The sequence below is a fragment of the Manis javanica genome, chromosome 7 (genome assembly GCF_040802235.1).
Source record: "Manis javanica isolate MJ-LG chromosome 7, MJ_LKY, whole genome shotgun sequence".
Lineage (NCBI taxonomy): Eukaryota > Metazoa > Chordata > Mammalia > Pholidota > Manidae > Manis > Manis javanica.
The window spans coordinates 110317097-110338238 of NC_133162.1; the positions used below are offsets into that span (position 1 = coordinate 110317097).

Sequence of the window (21142 nt, forward strand, 5' to 3'; positions counted from 1 at the left end):
TCTCAGGAGTTGTATTAATAATTTTACTCTGACCCAGGTTCCTTTGGCATTTCATATTTGTATATGGCCCCTCTAGTGTCCAGAAGCTCTACTCTCTGGAGCTGCTCAGCCCCTGGAGCAATGTTCGGGGTTGCAGTGGAGTGGTATTGGTGCCTGGGGGGAGGAAAGAGCTGTGTCCTGCTTCCCAGCTGCTATGCCTGTCTCAACTTCCTGAACCAGTGGGCTGAGCACATAGGTATAAACCTCTATACTTTGCGTTTGAAGTTGCTGTAGAAAGATCTTCCCTCTGGCTGGTCTAATGCCAGGGTAAGGTTTGCCGGTTTGTGACCCAGGTGGGCCTGACCGGGAGAAAAGCACAGTAGGCTGCCTATTGTGGAGGGTGTCCTTGGAGCTGTGTAGCCAACCAAGGAGCTGGAGCACCTGAAGATCATGAAAGCTCCCAACCTGCAGGGTAGAGTGCACCTGGATAATTTTGTTTACCTGTCCTTTCTCCTGAGCAGTAAGCTCTGTGCAGTCCTTGCTCCTTTAGCAGCTGTCTTGCTAAGGGCTTCTTTGTTAGAAAGTCTCCCAGACCGCCCACCTTTCTTTTGTCCCAGAGCAGCTGGATATGGATCCCTGCTTTCCACAAGCAGCTTGAATCTCAGTCTGCCCAGGAATTCTGCCTGTCTCAGCTTTCCAACCCCCTAATCTCAAGAGTATCAGGCAAGCACCATGAAATGTAGGTTTCTGCTCCCAGAGCAGCTCTCTGGAGTTAGGTATTCAGCAGTTCCAGTCCTCCACTCCCTTCCTGCTCAGTTTCTCTTCCTCCTGCCAGTGAGCTGAGGTTGGGGAAGAGCTTGGGTCCTGCTGGGTCACAGCTTTGGTACATTACCCTGTTCCATGAGGACTGCTCTTTTCTCCAGGTGTATGCAGTCTGCCCCAGTCTTCTTTCCTGTTGCTTTCTCAGGATTAGTTATATTAATTATATTTTCATATTATATGCAGTTTTAAGAGGATGCCTCTGTCTCACCTTTCATGCTGCCATCTTTAATCCTCTCAAATCTGGAAAAAGGTTTTTTTATTTAATAGTGTAGTTGACTGAAATACTTCTGTGTTTCTCCACAGAAATCAGAAACTGAGTTTTCCTAACTGATATGCCTTTCATTTCTTCACAACAAAAGTTCCCTTATGCCTCTTGTCTTTGAAACATACAGGTTATTTACATACCAATATATTGGTTTGTGCATGGATGAAGGTATAATGTCCCTGTAGCTACAACCCTATGTATGTACTGTGTATATTCAATTGCCTATTTATTATATCCTTCAAAAGTGAATTTAAAGAGTTTCTGTGTTTGACATAGACAATGATTAACTCATGACCCTTACACTGAACGAACTCACTTGTTAGATGGAAAGATAGACATTTACACCAATAATAATCACATATACACCTGAAACTAATAAATGGTATATGTCGATTATACCTCAATAGAAAATAAATAAATAAAATAATGTAAGCCCAGTCACATGGCATTATGTGAGAAAGATGTGTTGGCTACTTAGGAAAAATTGGGGAGTGTTCCACAGAGAAAGTGGTATTTTCTTCTGCTATTGGAACAATGGGAAGTTATTCCAATTGGAGACAAAGCAGAAGGGCATTCTGGGAAGAAAGAATAACATAAGTCAAGAGACAAAAGTTTCCAAATCTGTTTGCATTATTATTTTCCATACTGGCAATAATGGATACAGATACTAAACATATAATGTGCCCTTCAATATATTTTCATTAAATTATATTTCAAACTCAAAATAGCACCTAATATTGGTTTTGTGTGTGTGTGTGTGTGGGGGGGATATTGCTAATAGACTAATAGAAAATGAAAACAAATGAAAATATACTTTAAAAATAAAACATGCTCTAGGGGAATAAGGGCATTATAATTAGCACACATAATGTAGGTGGGGGCATGGGGAAGGCAGTATAGCACAGAGAAGACAAGTAGTGATTCTATAGCATCTTACTATGCTGATGGACAGTGACTGTAATGGGGTATGTGGTGGGGACTTGATAATGGGAGGAATCCAGTAACCATAATATTGCCCATGTTATTGTATATTAATGATACCAAAATAAAATATAAAATAAAAATAAAATAAAATGTTTCCCCAGTCCCTAAAAATATAAAATAATAAAAATAAATAAAGCATGCACCTAATGATTTAAGCAGTTTTCTTTATTTCTAAAAAAATTCCTATCATCTATACATTAAGTTTTGTAAACAAACTAAATTGTTAAAATGCAAGAAAGTATAATTTTTCCCCCGTTATCCCTTATTTGAGTGGCTCTTGATAAACATTCTCAAGATCAAAGATCATTTTGTTATTTGAAACTTTAATGTATTGTCAGAGGGTAATATGGGGCCAAAGCTTGAAAACTGGTTTAAATCCCCAGTTTACTGTCTTATTACCTAAAAGATCCTGAGAAAGTCACTTGGTCATTTTGAAAGTGAATGCTGTTTTCTACACTATAAGGATAATAGTAACAATAAGCATATCTTCCTCTGAAGCTGAGTAAACAGCACAAGCATATAAAGTGATAAAATTCAGAGACAATTTTCTAATTCATAAAATACTAGAGAAATGATCATCTTCATTATCATATTATTATATTGGAGCTCCCAATCTCATATGTCTACAAACCATTCATTTTCCTTTATTATATCTGCCTCTTTCCTGTATTCCTTATATTATAGGGAAATCATTCCTCTATTTGTTTTCCTAAGTCAGAAGCCTTGTAAACAGTTTGTTTTCTTGTTGTTGTATTGGGTTTACTTTCGATGTATTCTGAGCTCATCAACTGACTTCAGATTTGCACAATAATATATGCTTAATTTGTTCCAGTCACATGAGTTCTTCACAATTCCTTGGAAGTGTCATGCTCCTCTAAGTGTCTAGGCTTTCCCAGAAAGTTCGTTCTTTTTGCCTGAAATACCCCTGCTCTGAAGTGCACTGCACAACCTGGTTAATTCATTTTCCATCAGTCTTGTCCAGTAAGCTGTCTCTGATCTGTTAAGATAAAAACATTTTCTAAATTCTTTGTGAATTATTACACTGTATTATAGTTATTTACTCATCTATCTATCCAAGGGACTGTGAAATACTTGGAGACAGGAACTGTGACTTCTATTTTCATACTCCTGCTCAAGTGCCAGTTTTTTTACTAAATGTTAAAGATACATGAGTTCAATTAGTGAATGAGTAGATGAATTTATTTGCTGTTAACTAGTCTCATACACATTCACTCTACCATCTATTAAAATAGTCTTTTGTTATTATGGTAACCTTAAGTTATCTTAATCATTCAAAAAGATAAAATTATGCTCAGCATAGTTTTAGCATTAATAATAGTTTGTATTCTATTTTACAGTGCATATATACATATACACATATTCTGCATAAATGAAAACTGTTATAAATATTGAAGATAAATGTTATTAAGTACCCCAAATTTATGATAAATTAGAACAGTATTCATAAACAAAACCAGGTAAAAGGATAATTAGGATAACTGGATTCCAGTTAAATTTAAATGTAACCACAAGGAAGATGATCTGTCTTATTTGTATCTTCTTCACCGTTCCTAGTAACCGCCATATCCAGACTGCTATTGTGCCAATTGGCTTACTATTATTAAAAGATAGAAAGAAAAAAAAAACCTACCTCCTTAGTATTTAGTTGCTTCATTACATTAGTTCAATGATGTTTGCCTCCCTTAAACAAATCCTGGCACCATCTCTTACTAAAGTTCAGGACAGAAAATACAATTCCCAAGGAAACAGGGGGTATTAATATTGGCATATTCAAACATGTGCAAATCACAATGGTATTCTAATGTAGAAAGATTCAATTGCATTTTTATTAAATAATCTTAAATTTTAATCTGCTATATTTTAAACAGGATTACACAATATTTTAGATACTTAAGGAGTTTTCATCCTAAAGCTCATCTCACAAAAGCTAAAATCCTCCTGTCTTACTCTGGGGAACTAGGAAAATAGCGTGAACAGAAAGGTGTTATTACATTTATTTGTTAGAATAGGTGGCTTTAAATGTTTCATAGAAAGATCCAAGTTTTATCTGTTTCTTTGGTTGTAATATGGCATCTCCATATCACAATCCAAATATTATCCAAAATGAAATCAAGAGAGTCTTTCGTAACATCTACAATAATTTAGTAGTTCTGCTGTAATTGACACATTTGATGGATGGATTTATGTTGATGACATTAAGGCTGCTTTCACTTTATGGGGAAATAACTATAAACTGGAAGAAATAAAACTTAAAGTTAGATTCAGCTGTGTTCAATAGGCTAAGGCACAGTATTTGCTTTTAAAGAGGAAATTCCACAAAACTATATTAATAAGCAGGTAGTGTTTCTTTAAATTAGAAAAATGAAGCATCCTGAATAGTAAGAAGTTAGAAGCTATGACATCCATATTGATTTTGAAGAAAAGGACAATCGTTTAGACATGCAAAAACAAATATTTTTTTTATAAAATAACAAAGGAATTAAAATATCCACATTCTTATGAAAGAATGATGGTGATAGCCAAATTTAGCATGTCTAGCCATTATTTCTTGCAACATACATAGAAACAGAATCTCTTCTGACTCTGTTTCAATTATAATAAAACTGACAATCTTTCAAAACTTCTGCTGCTATGGTAAAGAAATATTTTAAAAGGTAGCAAAATGGTTATATAACTATATAACCAAAAGTTAAAATTTACACATTATCTTGGAAACAGAATAGTATTTACAGTGTAAGTCTTCTCCTATTAGGAATTGCTTTTACCCAAATTAATGTTTAAAATTAAGCTATAAAATATATTCTGATATGATCTCTTTGCCAACTATAAATTTAAGGGACCCAAATACAATCCATTAGCAGGAAGTAAAATCTACTTGTAAATGGTATGATAAAAGCAGTGATTTTGTGAAACATTATGTGAAATTAATTCAGACAGCAGAAAATTCAGAGCATTACAGTTACCATAAAACTTGCTACTGTGAATGACTTCTATTTTTAAAAACCAAATTTTCTCTAAATTTGCTATTTTAACAAGCATATTGGGTAGGTTGAACTTCTACAGAGGTCATTTGGGGTATGTAATCACTCTAAATTACAGCGGGAAAAAAAGGGGGAAAGACATGCCTTCTCTACCTACCAAAACAACATAATTGAAAATGAATGATAATGGTTGTATCCATAGAACTTCAGCAACCATACATCAGACAGCGTTGGGACAGCAATGTGTGTTTATCCCTCATCTGAAATCTCCAACCTACTGTCCTTAATCCATATGATCAGTTTGTTCTCCACTATCACAAACAAATGCAAATGAAACACAGCTCCAATATTAATCTTTCCTAATATTCCCACTACGCTATTCCTTTTGAATGCGTGAATAATCATGATATGTCTTTTGCTCTAAAGTTGTGCCAGAATTACATCATCCCTATTTGTGACTACCACAATTACTGGAAAACATGATCCAAGAATTTGTTTGTCTGCCCTTCCTCCAAGATTTAAACAAATTTAAGTTGTAGAAATCTGTACATTTTATTCATTTCCACAACACAGTTTTACATTAGAAAAATAGTTGTATTTAAGATTTTTGAAAATATTGTAAAATCATCCCATAACTTAATTTTTTCCTTCACTGTGGTAGTCACATTTCTATTTTTGATTTCTCAATAAGAATTTCTACACATTTACACTTTATGTTGGTTTCTATGTTAAAAAGCCACAGAACAGGATTTAGCACATCGAATGAATCACAGTCATAATCTGTAATTTAAGATCTTCAATGTTTGTTACAAACCCCGCTCGAGGATCTAAAGACAGGTCCCTGGGAAACTTCAGCCTTTTGCTAACGAGGATAGTAGGGTATAACCCATTGAGTTTGGATACTTCAATAATCCTTTTTTCTGTGTCAGACCAGTAGAGGTTCTTTCCAATCCAATCCACAGCAAGTGCATTGGGGACAGCTGTATTATGCACTACCTAACAAAACAAGAATTTTAAAAGTTAACAGTGTAAATGCCTAGAATAAGAACTGAGCAATTGCTTCTTGATTTTTACAGATTTATAATTCTATTTAAACATTAGAAATGGAATTTAGATAAGCATTAAACATAGAACAATTTATCCTAAAACAATTATTTACCTGTTTGTGAGTAACTGCATTATATGTAACCAGGCCCCTAGAAATTATATATGGGTTTAAGGAAGAACCAAAATAAAAAAACTGTTGGGTGGCTGCAGTTTTTGATCATATTTTTGTTATAGGTCACTTGTCCTTTTAAAATCTGAGGCAAAAATAAATCTATCACACATGTATATATACATACGAACATGCATAATTATTGGTATTATTTATCTTTAACAGGTTCTGCCAGAGATACTAATAGCATTCACCCTCTCCCAACTGCTCTGTCCCTATTTAAATTACCTACTACAATTAGAGAAAAAAACACAACCAAGGACATACACTAAGTGTTTCAGCCTAACCAAAGGGAAGTAAAGACACACTCATACATAGTTAGAAGCAAAAAAACACTAATGAGATTGTATAATTTATTTTATAATTCTTCTTTTCCTTTCCTTTCCTTAATGCTATAGATAGTAAAGATAAAAAGTGACAACATGAACATTTTCAGCAATCAATCTATACTGAATTACAAGGCCTTTCTTCTTTTCCCCAAATTTGGAAAAATTGGCATTGCTGAGTTTAAATGAAAATTAGTGAATTAGTAATCACAAGGGAAGATGCATTTTCTTGACCCTTTGTTATGACATGATTTAAAGCAGGAATGGGATAGTGGTGGCCAGGCAGTAGAGAACTGGTATCTTTTAAAAATATTAAAGTATTGTCAAAAATATAAAAGCAACTAAAAATTGGAAATGTCATAAAAAAATGAACAAGTTTGAGTAGTGTAACTTCCACAGTTTTTATGTAAATTGTCAAATAATTAAATTACTGAAAAATAAAGCTATCTGCTTCTCTGTTCTGTATCATATTCTGATACTTTATTGTCTAGTCCATCATTCCATACAGCTATTTTGAATTGCCTGATTATACGGCATGGTATACACACATTTCAAGGTTTCATTAATATTTTCAAAACTGATTGTTCCTATAAAAAATTTCTGTATGATACCATAGATGGCTACAAAAGAGTTAAAGTAATTAATGGGTCCTATCTACTTGAATTTTACCTTCTTTATAATACATTTTACTGCATATATACAGTGCAAATAATTTTATTTTAAAACTCAAGATAACATAGAAATGGTTCGAAATAGCTCATATCTCGAACGTGACATGTATTCAATCATGCTGCTGTCTAATCAGAATATTCATGATTTTACATGAATGCATTCAATAATTTCCATCTATAATAGGCTAATTTTAATAGTGCTGTAATTTCAATCTATAATCTAGTAATTAATTTTTTCAGTTACAAATTCTCAGGCTCAACTTTTTCTTTTACATAAATCAACACATTTGAATCTCAGGCACTAATCATTCAAGCTGAAAGCATCCATTCCATTTTCTAGGGTTCTGAATAAAGCTCCAAATTTTATTTACTCAATTTGATTTTTATCTTATCACAAGTAATAATGTTATAAAGAAACATATAGATATAAAATCCTCATATTTCCTATTTAAAGTTTGTGCGAACTTACACTGTACAAATGTGAAATTCAAACCAACTGAATACATTCTATGAGTTGTATCATTACCATCAAATAACATTCTCCATTCAATTCAACCACACCAATAAATTATTCAAAAATCCCATCATTGTAATATCTAGTTACCTTAATATCACTTCCATTTAAACACATTCTATTTATGCGGCTGCCATTGGGGCGGCTAGAATCAATCCAATAGATAAATTCTTCTCTGTAATCAAAGTCTATAGCAATAACATTGTTTAATCCCTAAAAGTAAAAAAGAATATGATTGAATAATAATTAATAGACATTGTTTTAAAATGTTTTAGGGGTTCATAAAATCACTGTCTCCCTTTGAACCAACATAGCTATAGTTACTACAATGAATAGTGTTTGTGACCAATTCTTTTTAAAAGCATTGCATGTTTACTCTTTCCCTACACCATGCATTTCAGATGTTGCATCATCTACTTGAAAATATTTCCAAGTAGGCAAAAACTTTTTGGATTGTTATAAATAATAGTTTAAGTAAATAGCCAGTAAAGGGAAAGAAAAAAATTCCTGCTTTTGGGGACATAAGATGAAGGATTCTCACTTTGAGTTAATGTTAAATAAGTATAAATTTGATGCCATTATTATTTTTTCTATAGAGTGACCAGAAAAGAGGGTATATCTAAATTGGTAAGACAGAAGAACCATGAAGATTTAAGATGAGCCCTGATAGCCATCTAATGAAAGTCAAAGAAGGTTTAGAAATTTTACTTTCTGCAAAAGCTTTTGTCTCAACAATGTAAATGTCCTTTTTCTCTTCTTCGTCATGCATCAAGTGGTTCCTTAGACAGTATAGTGCCATATCAGAATTTAAAAGCTACAAGCTTAGGTATTTGACCAAAGAGGAACTGGGTAGTAACATCTTTTTCTTCCTCATAGTGGAAATGTAAAGAAATGCCTATCTTCAGACCCACAGTTATGCATTTTTCATCAGGCAATAAAACTGAACATGAAATCAACTAATGGATATCTATCTGTGCAGTACAGCTCTGTTTTGGCAGATCCGTGGTTTAATTGATTTGATTTGAGGATTGTACGTCAGGAACTGGGAATCTTCTTAGATGTCAAATTGTTCAAATGACTGCATAGGGTTAGTTTAATTCTGACCTATTGTTAGGGCTCATAGATTTATTACTGTTCAGATTTATTACCTCAGTGGACTAATAAAACTTGGATCAAGATTTGTATTGTGCTAATTTTTAAGCCTTGAATGGTTTATTAATATATAAATTCTTGGGGACTTTATAGATTTATTAATATATAAATTATTATGTCAACTAAATAATTGACACTACAGACACATGGCAAAGCTCCAAGATGCCTTTGACATATCTGATGTAAACTTGCTCACAAAAACATTCACTGTAAAGTTGTAGTAAGTCAGGGATCACTTACAAGGAGTCCTATTGGTAAGGATTAGGGTCTTCAGGGAGATAGGTTTTTTGTGTGTGCTTTGGTTTGGCTTGGGGGAGAAGGGAAAGGAAGGATGGCAATTCCCACCTCTGAGTTCAGTTTCCATATTCGTTCTGAAAATTTAGAATTTGGTAATAATAATAATACTACATTAGTTTTAGAATTTATTTCTATGACTGAGGTGAAGGCTAAATTATTACTGTTCAGATCTTAATTTATTTCCAATCAACTCTGAGACTAGGATAGTCTATGTATAGAAGTAAATTAGAAAAGATTATCGCAAATCCTGACTTTTTCCCCCTTCTTTAAGCAGTGTTAAATTCTAGTGGTATTGGTATTAAAATCATAGGTTCAGATTTGCTTTTATTTGGGTTGATATGAGCAATTTCATCTTCTTCAGCTCCAGATTACAAAGTTTACCTGAAATCGCCTAACCACACTGTATTGCATGCCATTGGTCATAAACAAGAAACACAACATGACTATGTAAATTCTTTGCTACATCCAGGTGGATAAATGTAAATATACTTCTTACTAACATCATTAATCAAATTAACCAAGAATAATGACAAGAAATGCTAAAAAAAAAAAAGAATATTCAGTTACAGATTTGAAAGATTCATTAAATACTCATCACAAGCTTAAGACCAGAGGACTCCTTGACTAAATGTACTTAAGCATACATACTAGGAAGTTATTTATGCAAAATCAAATTTCAAAATATAAATTGAATATATTCCAAGGTCTTTACATGGTACAATAAATTCATTTCAATAGTAGTCTACAATATCCTTTCTTTTCAAATAATTTTTTCACCAGAGGAATAACGTAAATGGGCTAGAGTTCCATGATGGCCTGGCAATTCAAATGGATAAATTAGAACTTTCCAGAGAAGAGACTGAGAGAAACTTGAACAGAGATTTACCTACAATACCCAGTCATGACAGAATTATCCTATTCCTTTCTTTACAATAATCAATTTAGGTAATGAAAATCCAATACCAAATTTAGCATGTCAACTAGAATAAATTAAAGCTGTAAATGCAGAGGAATTGAAACTCTGAATTCTAACATATCTATCTAGCCAAGCTGGTCATTTATCTACAGCTATACCCTTAATCCCCATGGAAAACAGGGCAATGCTCTCTTTGCAGAATCATATGCAAGGAACGTTAAAACAGCCAACGGCATGGGCAAAATAATGTCTAAAAACCAGAGTTATCCCAGTGGCTTCAGAGCTAAAGTTGGTTTCATCCAAATCCTATTTGGTTCATTCATTTCTGTAGCTGAAGCTTTGTACCCTTTCAAGCTGAGATTAATTTAAGAAATTGTGTTTTGTTTCTCAATTCAATTTTACTGAAACAAAGGGCCACTTTTTAAAGTATTTTATCTAAACGTAGTATATGAATTTAAGTTATAGATGGCTTACTACAACTATATTTTAGAACATATAGGGTGAAAAAAAATCTCCCCGTTGTAATAATTTGATGGTATAAAGCTTCCTGAGAAAGATACTGACCATAACAAAGAGAATAAAATTCAATATATTAAGGTAAATCATTCCTAATCATATACACCCAAGATTTCCAAATAATTAAGGTGAGGATATTATCTTTTCATTTCTTTTGACTGAGAGAAAATGTGGAGAGATAATTATTTCTGTTTTCTACTTCATTCTGCATATATATGGACAGAACTTTCTAAGGGGGAAAAATGTTTCTACTGCCTAGAACTCCTTGAAAATTTCTATAACATTATGATACAATTGTGGTTAAAAATGTTTCCTGACATAAATGAGGTATTACAAACAGACTGCAGGCAAAACTGGATGTAAGCTTGTCTATTTAGGCGGGGGTCTTTATTTCCTTACTCGGTGCTCACATTAACAAATGTTTTCCAAAGATGCAGTGCTCAGAGCCCTCATGAGCTTTCTTGTATTCCTCATTCCTTCTTCATTTCCATAAACACTACACTAAAAAAAACCATCTGAAATTCATCCCTACTGAGGTCCTAGTGATTTGCAGTAGTCTAAAATGATACCACTAGGGAAAAAAGTGCTATCTGAAAGTGTATATTAAAGTGGTTTGGTTACATGAAATACATTTAAATGATGCATAGAGAAAAAAAATCATTTTGCTCTACTAAGAACAATCTCTGATAACATTAACCATGAAAGACAACAAAAGCAGACAATACCAGCAGAAATGTCTTAAGCCACGAGGTTAGAAAAGAAGCAAGTTGCTGTCCCTGAAACTTTGTTACAGTTCTTTCATGAAGCCAACAAATAGTGTTGCTCTATTAGTTACATGTGTGGTTCAGCCGAGCTTATAAATAGAATATCCTAAGAGAGAAATTTCTCCCTTTAAGATAATACAGTCTAAAAAGAAATGCTAAAACCAAACACACAAAAACAACCTAGTCAAGAGAAAATTACCAGGTCCCTCTTCCAGAGACCATACAGGGAAATCAATGGCTGGCTCACTTAATTTTGAAGTGTAAAGAGGCTTACGGGGAGTATGGAGACCTACTCCAAGAGAAATAGATTATTTTAAATATTTTGTAACTTTGATATCAGCTTAAAATCAGCACAGGAAAAAAAAAGAATTAAGTTAAATAATATAGAAAAACATGTGGCAGCAAAAAATCTTTCCATTATAAAGCAGTTATATACACTTACTTTTCTCCCTAAGGACATATCTCTTATATTATCCATGTCTTAAATAGAAAGTTGTCTAATCCTTCTATTGAAATAATTTTTCTTTGGTTTTTATAAGCTATATGGAAGTATTTTATATTTTACCTAATTTCCTCAGGGTTCACAATTAGAGAGAAAGGCAGTATGATAGAGCAGATATTGCTGGCACATTCCATACTCAAGATCAAAAACCCAAACTTCATGCTCGTGAATAAGGGACATACACATGTGGTAAGCACATGGCAAGTCTGGGGACTCCAGTGAACTCGGAGCACAGACACCATGCCAGAGTGGCAGCAGCTACACAGTTTGGATTGTGGCCTCTCACAGATGTGATCCCGCACTCCTACAACTCTTTACTTTTTCATGAGTAGCCAGAAACCTACATTTTCATGTGGAATTTTCATTTTCGATCTGTGACTTAGAGGAAAGCTGTAAAAGCCAACTGTCAAGAGGCAATATCACACTTACTAATAACTGTTTGCACTAAAACAACACGAAATTCTTAAGCAAAATGAATGAAACTCTAACAATAGCAGTAGACGATTCCATCAGTGGGTGACAACAATAATTTTAGTTTAGGTATTCTTTATGTTGCTGAAAAGTCGCCTTCTTTTGTCTAAGGCTGGAATAAACATACTACAAGAACAGGAAAATATTTTTACTTCTAGTACACTTGTTCTAAACAGTGCTTTCACATATTCATGTCACTACTACATAGTTGGGGGAAAGAAAATTTGGAGAGGAAAAGAGACACAAACTAAATCTTTCCAAGAAGCTATTTTCCCTGACAACTAAAAATATGCTGTAACTAACTGTCTGTGATTTCCCCAGGCCATGGAGTCATCAGTCTGGTTTTAATGATTTGCTTGTAAGCCATTTCCACTGTGGATAGGGAGGAAAAAAAAAATTGAGGTGAGCAATGCAGTTTTTCTATCCCGCCATAAAATGGAAATTATACCTCTCTATTGCAAATAACATATAAATAAATTCTGATAATAGGACGCAAATATCAGAACTTATCAGCCCAGACTCTCTTGAAGTAGATGGGCTGAGGGATGAAGAGGGTGAGACCCAAAATATGTGCCTCATGACCTTTTAACTGTGGATGGGCTGTAGTCACACTTTTGCTCTTTTGATAATTATAAATTTTAAAGTCTAGGGATCATCAATCCTGTTTTATTTGCTGATTCTATAAACAGGCAATTCCAGAAATGATACTTTTACAATTCAGGAGAGAAAAAAACAATTTAGGTAATGCACAAAACACCTAAAAAAATAAGCTTATACTTTCCCTAAGTTAGCTATTCTTGAGACAGTTTTTGCCTTGCATTAGTTGCAATTTGCATCTTTTACTTTTTTGATATGGTGTGATATATCAACTCGGGAGCGATATCTGGACAATTAAAATAAAATGGTAATCTTATATACATACATGCATGAATCCATGATTAAACATTTCATAAACTTAAATTTAGATATTTTTTAAAGCTCTAATGCATATCTGGAGTGCCAATATTAAATGTTATGAAATAATTCATGGTACTATCATACCTGTTTTAAAAGTGTATAGTTGGAGCCATCGGTGCTAATTTTCCTTATTTCATGGTGATCAGCAAGAATTAGAAAAGGTTCTTCATCTAAATAGCAAGCCAAAAATACATATTAGACTTTTACATGTATGGTTTTCAACTCTGCTTAGTTTCAGTTTAGTTTCTGCAGCAATATGAATTCAAATTCAGTGCCCTTAGGAGATAAATAGTTAAAAAATTTATAGTGAGCACCTTAGTTGATAATAAAATGAAGACAGCAGTTCCCCGGACACTATAGAAAATCTACAAAATTCTAAATGCCTCCCTCTTTTTCCCTCAATTTTCTTGAACATTAAACTATTTTATTTATTTGGAATTTATGGAAAGTATCTGCTGTTATATCTGATTTTTTTTAATGAATTTCAGAAAAGGATAAGCTACTCCTATCTTAGAAAGGTACAGTCCAGACAAACATACATATAGTCAGAAAATTATTTCTTGACAATCAAATAACCAGATTATGCTTTCAGAACGACTTTGGGGAAAGCCAAGAGTATCATTGCCTACATACGATTTTTTCATCTGCCTGACAACTTCTCAAATAATTTCTGAGCTCCAGGTTCTATAACCTTTGTTTATCAATTTTACCTTTCCTCATGAATCTGATTTGTTTAACCCTTTAATAGTCTTTATTTCCTTTTTATGGTGTGTCCAATATGTTTTAGTGTCTCACTTGTTCTAGAATCTAGGTAAGATAATAATAAGAACCTAACTATGCTCAATATATATAAAGATCCTCTAGACTTTTAGATTGTTTTTCTCTTCAGAAATCATTTGCAAAAGTATAATGGATACTTAAATAAAATATATGCAAAATTTTTTATATAGTATATTTATTTGCATACATATCTGAATAATTTGAAGTCAATTTGACCACATTCTTGATTGTTATTATCCTAGGTCAATTTAGTAAATATCTTGTTCAGTAATTCCAAATATATTTGTTTCTAAGATATACTCATTTACTTAGTTGCCAGGTAAGCAAATTTAATATTAGCAATGATTAGAAAAATTCAATTAAACAGGTAGTCACTTTATATAATTTAAAGTGGATTTTATTGTAAATCATTTTACACAGTTATTACCCTGTTTGTTTATAGACAAAATTATTACTTTCTTCCTCTTATCCTTTAGTTTCACAACAAATATATAACATATGGGATACTATATGTTTTAGTGTATATGTCAGGGATTAGAAATGTGTGTCACACATGCTAGACAGACATCCCTTCCATCAGTGATGGCAGCACCCCAAATCAATCACTCCAGTCTTCCTGTTGGCTAAATTGAGACTTAGAATACTACTTAAGAGAATCACTTCTAAAGTTAAAGGTACCTTGCCATCTCTGTGAATGTAGTTATACATTTGTAAATATAAAATTAGTCAGTTATGTTCTACCTCAATATTTAAGTAGTTCTGTTCTGTACAACTTAAATGTAAGACCTGAAATCACAAAAATCCTAAAAGAAAACAGGGAGAAAAAGCGTCTTGGTAATAATTTTTTGGATATTATGTGAAAAGCACAATCAATAAAGGCAAAAATAAATAAGGGGGGCTATACAAAACTAAGAAGTTCCTGTGCAGAAAAAGAAACAGTCAACATAATGAAACCTACAGACTGGGAGAAAATATTTTTAAACCGTATAGCTGATAAGAGTTCAATATACAAAATATATAAAGAACTCATACAAACAAACAATTAAAAAAAACTATACAATCATCTAAAAATTGCCAGAGGAATATACAAATACCAACAAGTACATGAAAAGATGCTGGACATCACTAATTATCAGATAAATATAAATCAAAAACACAGTGAGACAGCACCTCATATCTCTTAGAATGACTGTCATCTAGAAGACCAGAGATAACAAGTGCTGGTGAGGATGTGGAAAAAGGGAACCCTTGTACATTGTTGGTGAGAATGTAAATTTGTAGAGCCACTGTGGAAAAGAGTATAAAGTTTCCTAATAAAATTAAAAATAGAACTACAATATGATCCAGCCATCTCACTTCTGGGTATACATCAAAAGGAATGGAAACAGGATGTCAAAGATACATCCATAGTCTCATGTTTATTATGGCATTACTCACAATAGCCAGGATATGAAAACAGCCTAAGTGTCACCAACAGATGAATACATAAAGAAGATGTGGTGTGTGTGTGCACACACGCAACGGTATATTATTAAGCCCTGAGAAAAAATGAACTTCTGCCTTTTGTGACAACATGGATGGTCACTGACAACATTATACTAAATAAATAAGTCAGACAGAGAAAGACAAATGCTATATGATATCACTAATATCTGGAATCTAAAAAGGCCATAGTCATAGAAACAGAGTAAAATGGTAGTGACCAGAGCCTGAGAGGTGGAGGAAGTAGGGAGATGTTTGTTAAAGAGAACAAGCTTCCAGTTAGAAGGTGAGTACTTCCTGGGATCTAATGTGCAGCATTGTGATTACAGATAATGATACTGTATTATATATTTGAAAGTTACTGAGATATTAAATATTCTTACCAAAAAATATAAATGGTAATACATTAAGTGATGACAGTGTCAGCTAAAACGGGGTGGTAAGCATATTGTAATACTTAAGTGTACCAAATCAGCACATTGTACAGCTTGAAGTTACACATTTTACAAGTCTGTTTTATCTCAATGAGGTGGAAAAAATCTAGCCTCTTTAGCAAAAGATTCACACTTCAGGAACACATTTTTTTGTATCAAAATTACTATTTCCTGATTATTACTGCTAATGGCAAACAATTACATCATGGATACATGGTGTATTTGACCTAAACTATAATCATTAGTATTTCTTTCCTTTATACAATCCTTTAAGAAAAGTTTAAAGTTATGGAAACATTGACTGGTTTTGAGATTTTATTTCTTCTTCTTATTCCATATCACTAAATGCATGATGTAGCAAATAGGGCAAAGACCAAAAGCAGGTAGTTTAGAAAATAAAACAATAGGCTGCAAATAATATACACATTGGTTCAGAGATGAATATTCCAAGAATAAGTAAAAGTGAAATGAAAAATTGAAAAGAGTTATTTTTGCTCTCCATAATGTGCAAAGGTCTGACCAGTTAAAAAACTAATTTTAAAATTCCTATTCCTCTTATTTATTGCATGAAATTAAATGTCACCAACACACTTATAGTTAAGAACCTGGCAATACTATTTTATTCATTATACTCAAAAGCAACGTAAGGGGGATATAGACACATTATGTACCATATTTTGCCCATTTGAATGGCCATTAATATATACTGCTTTGTATCATTTCAGTATGAATGACTTCCTTCCCTAATGGAATACAATATTTTTAAAATTATCAGCCATGTTTTATTTAATTTTCTAATCCACAAAGTCAAACATACTACTGGAAACAGAAATTTAATATTTATTGAATCACTTTTGGAAATCAGTCCTTTAAAGCTGATTTACTGTTGTCATCATTATTACTACAAGTACCATTGACCTGTTGCTCTCCCTGATGTGTATATATGAGTGCATATTGTGTAGGGGAGAAGGAAAAGCTATTACAACACATAACAAAGGGCTCTTTAATGGTCTTTGCAAACCTGTACCTAAGAATTACCTATATGATTCATCAGGAAGCAATGCTAGAGATAGTTCCTTCTCCCTGTGCACACTTTCAAAATCTAGAAAACACTTAATAATTCACAAGACCATAATGCAATTTTATTACAAACAGAGCATTTTGTGAACAGCACACAAAAATCAAAGTGGCAGATTCCCATATCAAAATAAATAGGGAAGAATTTTAACCTCTCAGAAACAGTAAATAGGAGTGAATTCAGGAAGAATGGCTATAAAATTCAGGATCCATTTGTGTAACTGAGGTTGGCTTAGTGAACAAGTTCAGTTTGGTACCTGAGAGTGATGTGCAGCCATTTGGGTTATCAGGGTGTATTTCATACCCATCTGTACAGAGGCACTTGTAAGTCCCATAGGTATTGATGCATTGCTGGCTACATGGAAAGCCTGAAGAGCACTCATCAATGTCTACACATGTTTTAGCATCATCCTTCAGTTGGAATCCAGGCCAGCATTTGCACTGGAGAATAAGAAACAAGCATAATCAATTTACATCGTCATCACTGTCTTTTCCTATCGGCTATCTTTAGCATGATTCAAGCAAGAACAGCACTTAAGAATAGGTAATGTCAAGTCTTTCTGTCCCTCAGCAATTAAACTTTAATAAGAATTGCATAAATTAAGTAAAGTTATAGTTAAAAAAGGATTCTTCATTTGATCATCTGAGGTTGGCAAGATTACAAAGTTAACTGACATCACCGAAGCCGAATGGCTAGAGAATGGCAAAGAAAACAGAACTAGATAGTCAACTTATTTTATTCTTTTTCAACTGCATTTATATTGTCTTTTAACAGGACTTTTAGAAAACTTTAATACTCATAAGAATTAACCCTGTGTAGAGCTCTGAAGATTACTATGCTGTCATAGTAAGTTATGGTCATATGTTGTCACATGTTATTTAATTAGAGCCTTACAGAAGTCTATGATGTAGGTATTATCCTTAGCTAACCGATGAGAGATCTAGAGGCACAAGATGAAGTTGCCTAATAAAGCCAATAGGAGAGCTGAGGCTGTACCACAAAGTAAGGCTCAGTTAATAATTATTGACTGGATCTGACTTCAAAACCTAACATATTGATGTTGTCAGGAGAAATAATATTAACATAGCTTTCCCACCATAAATAAATCAGTTTGTATCATAAAATCTTTTCTTCAACGTCTCTGTTAAGTTCTGTATTACTCTTTGATAATAATATGCAATATTTACTAACTGGCATGTCAATTCTGAGCATAATGTCATGCAATATACATATTTGCATTCCATAAAATAACTAGGTGGTGTGATTGGTCACTGGCTTTCAGTTGCATATTCAGTTCCTGACAAGTAGCCTATGGAAATGATTATAGAAGATGAATCTATAATTGGCCAGATGATTATGATCATATAAACCTTTATCAAGTCTATTCGGGAATTCGTGAGTATTGAATTAAGTTGGGACTCTTAAGTTGTTAAGAGTAACTAGTACTCAAAAGTTATTTATAGTGAACATTTCATAATCTAGATCATTTATTTGAGGGTAAAAGTGATGGCAGAGCTTTGTACCTATTTGGGTATATATATCCATATAATATGCAACTATTAAATAATCAGCAAACTATTTGTTAAGGGGTAGATTTTATTTTTATTATAAAAGATGTTCATTATTTGGAAGGTAAGCAACATCAACTTCAAATGAAAATGTTGAAAAGATAAATACCTTTTCCTAAATCCTTTTACAAGGAATGAAAACTTTTAAGCTAATCTTTCCTCATTAACAATTTACACTGGTATTAATCTAATAATCCTCAGTAATTCTAAGAAGTTTTTAAATCTCCAGAACCCACTAGCAAGCCAGCCAATCAAAGCAAATGCAACTGAATTTCCCAAACTCTCCGCATCAAACCCTCCTCTTCCCCATGTCTCCTGTCTGTGACATTATTACTTGTCTTGAGAAGGCTCGTCCTGCTGCCTGATTTAGGAATTCAGGAGAATTGGTGCTTTGCTATGGCAAAAAAAGAGAGACTGAGAGGATACAAAAAGTTATCACTCAAAGGACTGGGAATTAGATCACGTGATCATGTGCTCAGGAAGCCAGAGGACCTCCAGGCATAGAGCAGTGTTGAATTCAAGGGGAACTTTACGACATGTGAAACGAAATATTATAGAATTTGTTGAATTCTTCTCAAAGAGTCTAATAAAAAGAAGCAAACAGCGTCTCAATTTTAATGCGATTTCTGAAAATCACTTCAAATGGCTAATGTCAGGCTTATAAAACCATTATATCAAATAGCATGGATGAAATACATTTATAGAAAATTAATTTATTGAGGATAAAGTTGGTAAAAGCTACCAAGTGTAATATATATTTCTGTAAACATATGAAATTAGGATATTTAAGGTTTATAATTTTTTTAAATACTGTTGATTGAAAAAATTATTGATTGAAAGAGATTTTTAACAATATATTTTCCTCCCCAAAACATTAACCTTATTTTAACAAAAACATTTTTCCTCATAAATAATCAAAAGGAATCTGTGGGAAATTCTACTAGCTTCATAAATGTAATGAAATTTGCATCTTCAAAGATAAAAGATAGAAGGTCATCTATATTTAACAGAAAACAAGTTTAAATTTTTCTCACCTTCATTTAAAGACAATTTTTATGAAAGTGAGATTTATATATATCCAATGTCATACTAATTTTCCTCCTCATCAAGAACTATTTCAAATATCCCTGATTTGTATTAGTTTTTACGTAGGGTAATTTAGCTACCAGAAATAAATAGAGCTACCCAAACTTTTCCTATTACTTTCAGGAAAATCTCTTTGCAGCTCTTTAAGTAACAGATTTTAATTTGACAAATATTGATTGTTTTATTTTGACTATATGCATTAAAACTTACTTCTCTCTCAGAAGTACATTTACATTTATATGGTAAATGATCCTTCCTATCAAAATAAGATTCTTGTCTTAGTAAATATTTTACCTCCCTACTGAATAGCTAGATACATTGAAATTTTTTACAGCAAACATGAGAATTGTTCACAGTCCATAACGTCCAAATTTTGCTTTGTAAGCAATTTTCATTCTATTGCAGAATTTGGAGGAGGATTTCCTGTTTCGTTCAGCTGGTATTGTAAAGAGAAATAGGTTACTGGGAAATTTTCTTCTTTCATTGGAAAAGAGTATCCCATTAGCTGACTTGTTTTTCCCCCGAAATAGAAAAGATATAACTCTAGAACATTAGATATATAAATTTCATAAATATGTATATAAAAAAATTTTCTTTCTGCTTATGTATTCATATATATATATACATATATATATATGTATATATATATATGTATATATATACACACACACACACACACACATATATATAATCTCAGCACAATATGTAAAATATTTGCTTGGTACCTTTGTTTCAATCTCTTATTTATGATTCTAGTCTTAGCATCTTGAACTTTTATAGTGGTCTTGTTTTCCCCAAAAGATACTTTATGTTATTCACTAATTTTGACATATATACATATTCAGTGACACTTCCCAAAGCAATTCTCTCAGTTATCATACACATAGACTTTTTGAATAATCAAATAAGACATTGTCTATTTTAATGAGGACCTTCACTTCATTCTATGACCCTTTCAGAAAAGTCAAAGTCAAAGTAGTAGTATTTTAAATGTATCAATAAACAAGTATTTCTGTGTGAGAAGTCTTGCAAAGTAATTAAAATAGTATAAAGTAATCATAAAATAGTATGATTTAACATAGTCTTCTGGGTGATATTTACTTCTACCACAGTAGTTTTCCAAATATGGTATTTCTGTTAACTAAGAACTTGTTTATGAAGACATTTAAAAATATTAAACCTCATTTTGAATGTTATATCAAAAGGTGACCATTGGTATTTTATAGTTTTTAGATTTTACCACTTAGATTGTTATGACAGATTTTAAATACACACAGCTTAACACAAATCATCTTTTAAATACAAATGTTAGACATTTAAAACATTTTAAATTTAAATATTTTGCAATTTAAATTTTAGA

General features: G+C 32.6%; 1 protein-coding gene across 6 annotated transcripts in view; it reads right to left on the minus strand.

The window, feature by feature from the left end:
- The window catches only part of LRP1B (LDL receptor related protein 1B), a 1876014-nt gene that overhangs the window by 239862 nt on the left and 1615010 nt on the right, over window positions 1–21142 (minus strand). For all 6 annotated transcript variants that reach the window (XM_073241389.1, XM_073241391.1, XM_073241392.1 and 3 more), the window contains exons 56-59: window positions 17385–17568; window positions 13439–13524; window positions 7870–7992; window positions 5867–6048 (exon numbers count right to left, since the gene is read on the minus strand). In XM_073241389.1, coding sequence (XP_073097490.1) covers window positions 5867–6048; window positions 7870–7992; window positions 13439–13524; window positions 17385–17568 — 575 coding nt within the window. The remainder of the gene's footprint in view (window positions 1–5866; window positions 6049–7869; window positions 7993–13438; window positions 13525–17384; window positions 17569–21142) is intronic.